Raw genomic sequence first — 14154 nt, forward strand, 5'->3', positions numbered from 1 at the left:
ATCATATCAACTTGTGGAAAATGGGCATCCTATGACCCCTTTAAATGAGTTCACCCAAAAAAATGAACATTTGCTAAAAATGTACTCAGCCTCAGGCCATCTAAGATGTAGATGTGTTTGTTTTTTCATCAGAAAAGTTTTGAAGAAAATTAGCATTACATCACTTGCTCAGCAATAGATCCTCTGCAGTGAATGGGTGCCGTCCAAACAGCTGATAAAAACAACATAATAATCAATAAGTAATCCACACGACTCCAGTCAATCAATAAACATCTTGTGAAGTGAAAAGCTGCGCGTCTGTAAGAAAAAAAAAACTTAAGGTGTAAAAGTGATTTAGTGTATGCTGAATTTGGAGCACTATTGGTTTAAAGCACGCATCCACTTTTGTATTAGCCAAAAAAAAAAAGTGTATTTTTGGGTGACTCTGAAAATAGACCCTTTTCATATTAATAATTATTTTGTTACTATTCCTTGCAAAATTTTACATTCATGAATGTTTTTCTTATTTTCAAGATATATCTGAATTGTTTAAAGAACTTGAAAACATTTTTTTTTCTTCTAAGACTCTTTATGGTGTAATACTTTGTTTATTGTATTTATGCTTGTAAATTGTTTTCTAAGCATTCCAAAAAAATGCACCTAACACCAGTTTAGAGGTCAGAGTTAGTGTTTATATACAGTTGCTGTATTTTCTAGAAATGCTAGAAATAAAACCTCTGGTTCAAATGAAGAAATTTAATTGATTCTTGACAAGAAACCGAAGAATACTTTTGACGTTAAAGACCACTCTTTGTATGTGGAACATTTTTCACATGCCATGCAGAATGTTCATGCATGGAAAATACAGACAACCACCATATATAACAGGAACTTCCTCAACTACATGTGGTAGCAACATGTTTCTGGAAACAAACTGTCCCAGGAGACCTGACAGACTGCAGATCATAGGATCAAAGTTATCAGTTATACCTTGAATGGACAGTCTGCATGCTTTGTGTTTCCGTTGCTTATTTGTGCTTTGATTGGATGCAGACCTATCTAGTAAAGATGGTTTTAGCAGAAAAACATGGCTCAAGGTTTAACATTGGAGGGATCATCACAGCTTTGCCTGGGGATCTCCACCATGTGCAGAAATAGTTAGTGCCTGCTAACAGAACATAGTATGTGGGAGGTTTCAAGCAGGAAGAAGTCTTTGTTCAACTTACATTTGAGATGCAGAGGTCCTCTGACAATAGTACATTCCCCCTGCTAGGGTAAAAACATTTGGTACAAATCAGAAAATCATATCAGAGCAAAGAAAGAGATAAAACCAGAATGAGCATTAAGGTTAGGGGTTTGTTCAGTCCTTAAATGTGAGTAATTTATGAATATGTCAGAAAGTAAAAATAACAAACAACAAATTATCTACATAACATAATAAAATGATTAAAAGTGTGTTTTTTTTCTTTGGATTATTTGTCATAATTTAATTCTGTTTTGTGTACATAAATACACAAGAAAACTGTTTGAAAGGAGAGGGTTAAAATACAAACAAAATGCAGGATTTGGGAAATACTGTAATGCAGCATTCTACGAAATCAACTTCATTTTATATTGGCGTATAAGCACTGGCTGGAAATTTTGTTTATAGCTGTATTTGGCTGCTGTTTCCTTGGAGATCTAAACCGTACTAATTATTTCCATTCTCTGAGAGCCTTTGCAGCGGGTCAAAAGCTACCTTGATCAAACAAAGTTGATCAAACAGCACCACCAGCATGTCTCTGCAAGGTTATGTTATTTTATTTCATGTGCATTGACATTTTTAGCAGACATTCAACATACAAAAATGCACTAAACCATGATTTATAATGTACTGCTAAAGACCCTAAATACAAGTCAAGACAATGAGCAGACCGTATATAGATGTGTGTGTATGTGTGTGTGGGGCGGGGGGTCTTTTGAGGTCACTGTGAGGTTACTCTTTGCACCAGTATTCCTTGCAGCACAGCATCATAAGCCCTAGAACACTATGGAAACCATTGGTCTAGTTTAGGATCTAGTTTACATACACACATATAAACATATATATTTGATCTATACTTTTCGTTTTTCATTAAACTGTGTACAGAGTCAATTTTGTGGAAAATTTTAATTGCAAAGATGAAAGTGCACATAAAAGTAGTTTTGTTTCTGGAGAACAAACATTTGTGTATTCTGTTTTAAAACAATATGCTGAAAAGGTGATTTTTATTCTTCTTCTATCACTACTTTGAGCTACCGCCAAAGCCTTGAATTTTCTCTCAAAGAACAAAACACCAGTATCACATTCAGTGTTTCTATGTTCTATCTATTAACATGGGGAAAGTGAACACAAAAAACAAGCCAGTACAAGTCAGTATCTGGCCATTCTCCAGACGAGACATTCCTTTGAATAAATCAGTCATTGTATTTGAGTGGGTGGTGCAATAAAGGGTTCAGCATTTGTCACCATTTTCAATGCCTTTCATCACAGTCAGTAAAGCATGTATCTCCTGCTAAGGAACGCAAGATAAATCTGCAGGTTTTAAATAGATATTAAATACATTTCAGTTTTCACTGTTCCACATTTCAATAGAAATATTAAAACATTTGAAAATACTAACTTTGGTCACCCAGCACTGCCCGTTTGCAGCAAGCATTAGGATTGTAAGCATTTCACAATCTGTTGCCAATAGTGCTTATCTTATTGCATATTACTATATTTAATTCAGATTTCAAAAGCAGTTTTCAGTTTGCACACTTTCATTTTTTGTGTATTGTAGAAATTTAAATGTAAATTGATTGGCTGTTGCTACCAGAATGGTGGGTCCATTAAAACTCATTCAGTCTTTTTCTCAGTTTATTATTTCAACATGTAGGAGTAGACATTTCCCATGGTATCAAGTGCTGGTAATTGTTGGTTTCTGACAAACCATAAGCAAATAGAAACAATTAGTATTTACAAACACATTAGCACAAATCATACATGAAGTCTAAATCAACTTTAACAAATCCAATAAAGTTCAAAGAGGAACTAAACAGACTTCAACATAAACAACAATCACATTATACATAAAAGAAACAAGCAAAGGAACAGCTTCTCACACACAAACACAGAGGCTGTATCCGAAAACTTAGGCAGCTGACTTGCTGCCGTATGAGGCAATGACTTTGCAGGCAGCGTTTTTGCACGAAGACACCTCATGAAACTGATTTCGGACAGGCTTCTGAGGCAGCGTAACGGTTTAATGATCTACAACAAAATAGAACGAGTTTTGGTGATAACTAAACGAATATTTAATTACTACAATACTGATTTCTCGCTAGAAATAACATCAAAAGTGCAAACAGTTAGTCAGAAATATACATTTACACACAAACTGACCACCAAATGCAACTTTCAGACGCCATCTTTATTTTTTAGCTCAACCGTCACGGAATGGAACGCACAGGATTGTGGGATATCAAAGGCAGCGAAGGATACATCTATGCTGCCTTCAAAATTCGATCAGAAGAAGGTACCTCCGGAGACAGGATGTAAAGCAGAATTTGGATTCGGACCTGCCTTGGAATGCTGCCTCCGAAGGCAGCATTTTAGAGCTTTCGGATGCAGCCACTGAGACCGAGGCTTAATTAGTAAGAAACCACAGGTGTTCTTATCAGGACTCAGTCAACCAATCAGATCACAGCAGAATTTTCTACATGTACACTACCCCCTTGTCCAAATACCCACACTTGCGGTCTTGGCCACTTGAGAGCGATTGCATGCGACAGGAAGTAATGCTGCGTTCAAGTCCTCCTGGGACATTCGTACTTACGAGTTGACAAGTCGTAATTACGACGTCAGGTGCGTTCAAGTCAGTTTAGTCGGCACAAGATGGCGGTGGTGCATCATGTTGTGGAAATAAATTGTGAGACGTTTTGCCGAGATCTCGCAAGAGGTCACGAAAACCTTTCCAATGTATGTTAAATAATTAGATATTGCATATAATTTGGTAGTAAAACAAAGAGTGGTGCAAGTGAGTAGTGGTGATAATTATTTTGTACAACATTTGCAACTGCTTTTTATCACTTAATTAGAAGCACCACAAAATTAAATTGTCATCTGTTATAGAGACACTGAACAGACATTTAGAAGTTGATTTTAAAATGTAAAGTATAGAAAATAAAAATAAATCTCTGTAAACACTTGCGTTTTTAAAATGTGAAAAACAGTTGTGTTGCTTAATATTGTTGTTTGTAGATTTTTTCAGTATTCTTTGATGAATAGAAAGTTATATTTATTTGAAATAAAGTCATTACTGTCACTTTTGATCAGTTGAGTGCATAATTGCTTAATAAAAATATTACTTTTAATAAAAAAAAACATGCTGACCCCAAATTTTTGAACAGTAGTGTATATATTTGTGATGACTTATTGACACTGTGTTGAAAGAAATTGCAGACTACACAGAAGACAACCACACTTGCTGTACATTTTACAAAGTGACGTGACATGTGGCCAAGTATGGTGACCCATACTTGGAATTAGTGCTCTGCATTTAACCCATCCAAAGTGCACACACACACAGCAGTGAACACACACACACACCGTGAACACACACCCGGCGCAGTGGGCAGCCATTTATGCTGCGGCGCCCGGGGAGCAGTTGGGGGTTCGGTGCCTTGCTCAAGGGCACCTCAGTCGTGGTATTGAATACTATAACTCATTGCAATGTCTGCCCCTACAGCTTTTACCTTCCTCTGGGCTACATTCTCTTATGACTCAATACTTGGCAGCCTATTGTAACAGTGTGGAAAAAGACCTCCCATTCCTGTTTTTGGTGTGAGAGTACTGCTGCTTGCAAGTGATTTTACAGTGATTTGGAAAGGTTATTGGCCACTCCATTGGGCTGGGCTACTTGAGGAGAGCTGCCTTGCGACTCAGCCCACCCCTCCTCACCTCTGCTCCTCTGTGCCATACAAGCATTGGAGATGGAGAGTAAATCAAGTTCCTGAAGAACATGGCTCACAGCTGTTTCCTCCCCTTTCCCTTAGAAGTTTTCAAAAGACTGAAGAGGATTCAAATACAACATTAGTCAAGCATTATTTTGATACTTTAAGTCCTCTAGTTCACCTTATGCAAGATATTCTAATGTTTAGAGAATCATAGCTGGTTTTACTCCCGAAAGGTGGAAAATATTTCCAGTACATATGAACAGCATTTGTATTACATCTAGTAAACCTTTCAAGTTGGATTTTCATTACACCACTTGACATTTAGAATCAGTTTCCTAATGAATATGCTAGTTAACTTGAGGCTTAGTTTGGCAATGAGTTCAAATTAGTCATAGCATGACTAATTCAAATTCAACTTCAACTGCGTCCCAGTACTGTGCTGTCTGCCAAAATGGTTCAGATGAGATGAGGGAGTGAAAATAAGAAGCTAATCAGTAGTGAAAACACTTGCTTTTTCATAAAATGTATCTGCATTTCTGACAACTTGAAATAATAGTTATTTTTAGTAAATAGCATATCATAAATAGCACTAGCATATCCATCTATACTGTATGCTTCATCCATATATACCAGGTATATCTGAATATTTGATATTCGTACATAGCGGGAACTTGCTATCATGAGAGTTGTAAGCAATTTCAAATGTTTTGCTAAGACTTAGACCACTACCCCAATCCCACATGCCCCCTCACTAAAACCCTGCCCTCCAAAAATATTTCAGTCAACCTGACGTCAGTAAATCTGAACTAGTAAAAAGCAGGGAGAATTTTCGGATTGGCTAAAATGCACAGGCCGCTTACCTGACCCTTATTGTAGTCTAGAGGTGTCACAGCTACAGGTGTGATTCCTCAGGATATCTAAATCAGTGATATCTTTCAGCTAGTAGAGACAATTTAAAACACGTTCAGAACATTCAAGCCGATGAATTAGAATATGTAAAGGATGGCTAAAAAAAAGCATTCTCCTTTTTGGAACTGTATATGTACTGTTCATTGTCAATTGTGGCACAGAGCAGTAAATATATTAATTCATACTTTAACTTACATTTAGTATTGCTCCTGACATTGTGAGATAATTGAATCAAATACCCCCTGATAACCTTAAGTAGTATAAATCATCCTACAAATGACAGTTTTCTTTTACTTTATAGCACTATATACAATTTTATTGAATTTCAAATCAAATAAAAATCTTTTTTTTCTTGCAATAATTACAGAACAGAGCAAAACCTGACACCATAAAGACAAATAAAGCATTCAGCCAAACCACATGCAAGATCTTGGTCATCTTTTACATAAATGCTTGTGAATTCATAGTAACATACCCATGTGTGGAGCATGTGAAATACACTTAATAAAATGTGGATCTGGACAAGTCAGTAGAACTGTAGAAGATTTCTGACCAACCAAAGGAATGCTTTGCTGATCCTACTGTCTAGTATTTACCACTGAAACAATGAAGAACGGGCAACAATGAATTTAAACTCCTTCGCCAGAAAATGACTTGCTTTTTTAACCAAAGTTTACCTTTCACCATTGTCTTTCCCTCTTGTTTTCCTACTAGGGGTTTAAATCTGTCATCTGCAACCCAAGACAAATGGGATATAAACTCTTTTCTTGTTCCCTTGTAACAAAGGAGCCTATGAGCAACAGCAGTAAAGTCAGTGCAGTTAAGACTGTCATAAAGCCAGTTTACTGTCCTTCTTAGCAACTCTACCAAGCCAAACAGATTTTATCAGTGAATGATAACCAAAAACAAAGAATTACTGTTACAATATACAATATTGGCAAAGAACAAACTATCTTTAAAGAATAGTCATGAGGAACATGCAGTGTAATTCAAAAGAGCCAGAGTGGATGCTTATGAGAGCGCACTGACAAAAGGGGGAGGAAAATTAGGGTTGGCAGCATTCTTCTTACTTGAGGCTGTTAAAAAAGAGGCAGCAGAGAGTGGGGCTGGGTCTGATTGCTGCTCTGAGCAGGAAAAACTCTGTCTTCATGGTGCAGCGATAACCTGGACTCTTTTTTCCTTCCTATTCCTGGTTACTTTGCTCACAACAACAGCTCATGTCTTTGATATGGGCATGATGATCTTTCAGCCTTATCGGACTGTCCTGTTTCTGGCTTTATCTGTGGCTTTTTTACAATTTGTGAAATGCCAAGACGACAGTGGTAAGTTGCTGTTTATTCATGAAGCTAATTCTGATGCAAAACCTGAGGCTTTTTAATTTTTGTGTAAGGACTCGTCCTATTATTATTATTGTTATTTTTTAACAAAGAGGTTTACATAGGTATACACATATATATCTAAAGATGACTTGAAAGGCTTGAATATAAAGCTGCTTAAATGTAAAATTAATTGTTGAAAAATTGGAGCTTAATTGGTATTTTATTTTAAAGGATGTTGCACACATCTGCATTAGATTTGGTTGTACTTTTGACCAGCAATCATCTTTAGTTATGCCATAAGTTAGAGATTTGGCTGTACTATTGACCAGCAAGTATCACTAGTTATGCCATGTGATTACCATGCTGTTCCATGAATAACGGTGATGTCACTTGGAGGTTTGTGACATATGAGGATGGGCAAAGGGGACAGTTTACTCTTAACTCTTCAACATGCACCATTAGATTTGTTGTCTACCCACATCAATATCCTCCTCTCACATCTGCTGAATTGATTTCAACTCTAGCACTGCACTCACATGACTCTAAAGGAACACATCTTGCATCTTAACGCAGAGCAGATGTGTGAGGATATTATGAGAAAGGCACTGACTCTGAACATGCAGAGGAAAAAAAAAAACCCACCCAGCCGAGAAAACACCTGAGTGCTATTACCTCAGTCATACCCGGGTTAGATCATTTCAAACATGTGACGTATATTTTTCCCTAAATGATGTCACCAGACCAAACAATCATGAGGAGTGTTTTCTCAGGTTCTGTTGATTTTTAATGTTTAGCAGATTTTGATATATGCATATCTGTACAATATGTTTTACATGTGCCTCTTGGATTCAAAGCCTATTGTCTGGGATTTACAGACAGTGTGCCACCTTGTGCTAAATGATCATTACAACAGAAAAAAAAACTATTGTAGTATCTTCCTTCATAATAGAGCAAAAACAGAAATTATAATATTTCTCCATTGTAAAGAGAGATTTTATTTTTCACATCAGTCTGTGCACTCTTGGGCTAAGAAGTATTAATGTTTGCTGGTGTTCTTCAGGTAAATTACTTTATAACTTTATTCTCTTTTGGTAGTATTTCTCTTAAACTATGTATTTTGGGTGGTTTTATCACATTATCATTAAATTGCCTGCTAAACTGCATGTTTGCATTTGAATAGACCCTATAAACAAGTCATAACTAATCTCATTAATATTATAATCAATACATTGTAAGTATAATTAATACATGTTTTGCAGAAAAATGTAACTGAAGTCCAAGTGAAGTTGTTCTGTTCTTTGTCAGCTCCATGTGACAAATCTTTTCAACTGAGCGTTATCACATGGAACAGTTTAAACACCCTTAAACTTTTGGATAATATGTAATTTTACCTAAACTTGGTTAAACAAATTAACACAAATTACTTCTCACAGTAACGTGAGAAACACTGTAATTTTGTTCTGGCCCAAACAGAAGATCGTCTTTCAAGCATTATACCTTTAATCAAAAAAAATTTTGTTATAAAGTTGTGTAGCCTGTGTACTATTCTACTCTATTTTTAAAAATGAATTAGTGGTATTTTGTTTAAAAACTGGTTCCAGTCATTGTTGCCACATAAATTATATTAAAACAAATAGGGTGTTTTCACTTTACAGCTAAATATCCAAATATGTGCATTTGACCAAGTCCACAGCTTATGTGCTGATGGAAAACATGTGCTGCATTTTTGAGCTATGACTTGATTACATGCCTCTTTGGTCCTGAAAGAGGGGGAGAAAGAGAGAGCGAGAAAGGAGGACAAGGAGAAAGAGAGAATCCTATTCTTCCTATGACACCAACCTTTAACTCTATACAGTCCATAGCATCTTTGATCACTGGGTGTCTCTATGGAATAAACAATTGAGAAGATGGATTTTTAATGTTGAGTGTGTTCTTGAGCCCGCTCCATGGGAACTACTTATAAAGTAAATTATGGCAGTCAGCAAATGCAAGCCCGGGGGATCACTTCCAGATGTTAAACTGGTTGCTTTGGCAGTATTTGTAAAATATTAAAACAAATGTTGGCTAAAACGTGGTTGTGGAGGAAGTCATGTAGCTGATGTAAAGAACACTGTGTCTTCGAACAGCAAAGGCTGGAAGGCAATTGGGTTTGAAAATGAGAGCAAATGCATAGTAGACATTTTACCGCTCTATAGCTCAGCAAACGTCTATTGTAAATTTAGTTTGTCATATGCAAACTAAAAAAAACTTCCACTAAAAGCAAGCCTTCACCCTCATGTACAGCAGATGTTGTGAAAAACATTCAAATAGTCTTTTGGCAGTCTTACAGGATCAGGAAGCAAGGAGGGTGAGAAATACGCCAAACATGACTGTGTAGAGAATGCAGAGGTTGGAAGTGGAGAAAATGACGAGAACGCCCCTTGAGATAGTTCATAAGATTTTTAGTTTTACACAGCTGTTCCTATTGGTGTGGAGATCATCTGGATTTGGCATATATAAAATTTTAGTCCTATCTGTTTGTCTGTTAGTTCTACACTGGTCCCCAGAGCATGTCTTGATGGATTAAAGAAGAAGCTTAGCTTTGCATGGATTGACCCGTTTAGAGCAGTGTCAATAGGGTTAATGGATTATTCTCCCAAAAAATGAAAATGGTGTCATCATTTACTCACACTCTTGTCGTTCCAAACCTGTACGACTTCCTTGTTTCTGTGGAACACAAAAGAAGAAATTCTGAATAATTACTTAATAAATACTCCTACAAAACCTCTCCCAAACCCTGAGGGGGGAGTCAGTTTATTAAGGAGTTAAATAAATAAATAAATATTGAACATATGAAAATGACCAAATAATAATTGTAATAAGCAAAATAAACAAGTAAATAACTAAATAAAGGAGTGGGGAAGAGAAGAAACAGAAAAAAATGAAGAAAAAAAATAGTTGAATAAATAAAGACTAAATAAAAAAAGTAAAAGTGAGAACATGAGAACACACTGTGCTTTTCAGCACAAGCAACTATCCTGCAATTCATGCACTCATAACTAGGACATCTGAGTCAGCCCAGTTTATATGAAACATCTGCACAGTTTATTGAGTCATGAACGCAGTAAGATTAGATTATAATAGTGTGTGAGAAAGACACTGGGATCCTGAGATGCCATGTGGCAGTCAAATTTCAGTTTATAAATGCCAGAGATCTATTAGAAAATTACATATTTACTCTTTATTTGTTTGGAATATCCATTGGTTACAAGAGAATAACTGGAGTTTGAAGTAGGCTAGTTCTAATTATAAAAATCAAGGACTAACGTACCAAATTACTGTTATGGACTGGTACAGTACTTGTTCTATTACTTGCTAAGCCATTTGTACATCCAGTGTACACTAAATTATTTTAAATATTAGGCCATTCATACCGATTACTTCCTCATGCTATCTTTAATTTCAAGATATGTCTGAACTTTTTACATTAAATTGACGTTAAAAATTGTTCATGTATGACATCAACATACTGTAGTATCCTTCAGATAAACTAGCAATACACTTTATTTAACCAACAGATCAATATTGACAACACATTTAATATATCAAACTAAAGTAGAAAATGTGATCCAAGCACAGAACTCCACTCTGGCAGGAGCTTAAAATTTAAAAAACACATTTTTCCACCTTGTAAGTCAGTTCTCTCACACTGGCGTTTCCTCTGGAGATAACGCTGAGTAATGTCTAGGTCTGAGCAATGATATCATTCCCTGCTGTCTCATAATGGTTAGAGCAAATCTACCTCTCCTTACTGACTTTTATTTTAGCAAGCCAATAAGGAGGCTGTTATTGTCTTAACAAATTGACCAATTTGGAGTAGACGTCACAGTTATGTCACTTGCAGCTGCGCACGCACTGTGGTGGCAGAAAAACACTGGTAACAAGTGGAGGGAAATGGGTTAAATCCATGGAATAAAAGAAACAATTTATTGTTGTGCCTTTGGATGTCAGAATCGGAATGCATATCATTTTTATAGAATATTGTCGTCAAAGACGCCATTTGAAGCTAAACACAGATGTTTAAACGGACAGACTATGGGTGAAACCTGCTATGATTACCCTACTTTTAAAGCATAAATGTGATTTAAACAATCGGTCTACATAATACTCACATACGCAGTTCATAGGGGACATATTGTAGTAGCACACAGTCTGTTCTGTCATTCTGACTTTTTTTTCTTGCAAATGCAAATTTATATATCCTAGTTACTCAATTTAACTCAACAATCGCAGGTTTGTCAATTCTGAAGGAAAAAAGCCAGTAGTGTGGGATTATAAACTCGTGATTCTGAGCCGAGGGGAAAAGAGAGAATGACCAGAATTGTGAGTTCTAATCTCGGAATTGTGAGAAAAATGTCGGAATTTTGAAATATAAACTCGAAATTACCGTTTGTATTATTTTATTCCATGGTTTCCATAGACTGCTGTCATTTTTTGTCACCAGATAGGCTCCGCCCACAAAAACATCATCACTGTTTGCAAACACTGAAATTGGTCTATATAGTGGACACTAATTAAGAATTAAGTATGAATATTTTCTAGAGTGTGATGTATTTCTAGGTACAGTAGATTACCAGTTAAATGATTAGGAGCATTGAAATTACCCTGATGATAATCACTTAGATCCGGATCAGTGTTCTCACAAAACACTGCAGTCAAACCAGCTGCTGATGACTAATCAGGCATTCCAAACCTCTAAAGAGAAGAACCGTATAACCCTGGAACTCAGCCGAATCATGAAAAAGAGATACAGTATTGACTCTCTCATCTATTTCTCATCTAATCAATGATGATTGTTTGCTATTTGATCATTTGAGTTTGGAAAGATTCACTTAGTCCCTCTGTTTGTTTGTTTTTTTCATTTGTAAAACCAGACAAGTAAAGTCAATTTTCATAATGGAATAAGTATTCCGAACACTGGTCAGGAACTGTATCTCACTATTATTTGTTTGATATTATTGCACATGCAGGATGAGTTTGCGATACATTATCAAGTACATATGTTAAAGCTCTATATTACACAACCAACCAGTAAGATTTATCACCTTTGTTAGAACTGACCTTTAAGTTGACCTTTCGGCCATGCTAAACGTCATGCTTTAAGAAGATATAAGACTCTATAAACTTAAAAGGTTTTCTCGGAACAAAAAGGATGTTTTCTAGGGGAGCAGACTTAAGTCTTTCTTTCAAAAGAGTAAGATCATGTCCATTACAACTGATTTAAAGTATCTAAAACAGGCATATGTGGATTTATTCATTACATCTAAAGCGAGTGATTTTTTGGTCCTCGATTTTATACCCAAAGAGAAACTTTAAAACAAAATCCTATTGAAAAATGTGTTCCAGTCTATTTACAGTTGCTGCTAATGACAAAAGTTGAAGCTGATGGTTGACGTTGCAAGTTAATGAAAGATAGAAAAAGAGAAAAAGGCAAGAGAATGATCCGAGATGTACCACAGTGTGGGGTCACATGGAGTAAATGTTTATAGAAATCCTCTACGCTGATGCCTCAAGGTTCTCCATCCAAAACAGTGTAACATAAGCTAGAATCATGACAGACCAGCTGTGGAAGCTCTGCAAGCTCTCACAACATCCAAACAAAGCAAAGAGGAGGAAACATGCTACAAAGAGAAACATAAGGGAGGGATGTTTCCAGTCCTTGCAAAGAGTGAGTAGGGTTGTTCCTCACAGGATGCATATATATATATATATATATATATACGTATATATATAGTTACGTTATATGAATCATTGACATTTTATTACAAATTGAAATTTAAGTTACGTTTTAGCTCAAGATGTTTCCCTCCTGAATATCCATGAAAGGAGGTCGGGAAAGCAATGGGTAGACTTATGTCAGGTCATGAGATTTTGTTGATTTTATAGCCAAGAATGTGACTGGTAATGAGCTGCATAAATGAAATATCTTGCCTGACACTCACACAGAGAAGCATTTACCCTTCAACGTCTGAACGTATATTACGTTTTTATAAAAGTGCAGGAGTTCAAGTTGTGTAAATATAAAAAAGCAAGCTAATGAATCCTGGAAGATCACTTTGTTATGGATAGACAGCTGTCTAGGCCGCAACCATGATAAACAGAATTATAAAAATAACATTTAAAGTTTAAACTGTTTAAAGAGATCTTGGAAGAACATGTGAATGGGGGGAAAAACACGCACATAAAAAAACGCATTAAGCATGCCTTTGAAGTTTTTATCTAAATAACAAAATACGCCAAGTGAAAGCTTTGTTTAAAAAAAAAAAAAAGTTGACAAGACTTGTAGATAATGTGCACATTGAAGATGCTGATGAAATGTATTTTTGGAAATTTAATTAATCTAGGAAAACTTATTTTAAGATGGTTTTCAATAGCTTTTAGCATTAGAAAATGTAGTTACGAAAGAATACATCTAATTTGAAATGGTGTTAATCAAGCCTAATCAAGCATCCAACTATAGATTAAACAGGTTATATATTAAAATAAGTTTATTAAGAACTGGTGGTAATAGATTTAGAGCAGTGTGATGTGGCAATGAAATTATGCAGTCTCAAAAAAACAAACAAACAAAAAAAACAGTAACACTTTATAATAACGTTCAGTAGTAAGTCATTTATAATTGATTAGTTAATAGTGAACTAATCATTTACAAAACATTTATAAGCAATTAATAAGTTATATGCTAACAATTTGTGTATGTTTTGTTAATTCATTTACAAGTCATTTACAAGTGATTAGTTAATGAACTAATTATTTACAAAACATGACTATGCCTTCATAAATGATTAATAAGTGATATGTTAATATTTTTATCTATGTTTTGTAGATTAAGTTATAAATAATTTACAAGTGATTAGATGATGATTAACTAATCATTTACAAAACATGACTATACATTCACAAATTATTATTAAGTAATATGCTAACGATTTACAAATCTCGTAAGTTATCT

At 35.4% G+C, this 14154-nt stretch overlaps 1 protein-coding gene across 1 annotated transcript in view; it reads left to right on the forward strand.

Annotated features, from left to right (window-relative positions):
* Positions 1-6913: 6913 nt before the first annotated feature.
* The window catches only part of LOC107657512 (collagen alpha-2(V) chain-like), a 29662-nt gene continuing 22421 nt past the window's right edge, over positions 6914-14154 (forward strand). Inside the window, exon 1 of the mRNA XM_016445620.1 lies at positions 6914-7166. Within this exon, the coding sequence (XP_016301106.1) occupies positions 7073-7166 (94 nt within the window). The 5' untranslated portion in view covers positions 6914-7072. The remainder of the gene's footprint in view (positions 7167-14154) is intronic.

Source organism: Sinocyclocheilus anshuiensis, unplaced genomic scaffold, assembly GCF_001515605.1.
Source record: "Sinocyclocheilus anshuiensis isolate Anshui unplaced genomic scaffold, SAMN03320099.WGS_v1.1 scaffold179, whole genome shotgun sequence".
Lineage (NCBI taxonomy): Eukaryota > Metazoa > Chordata > Actinopteri > Cypriniformes > Cyprinidae > Sinocyclocheilus > Sinocyclocheilus anshuiensis.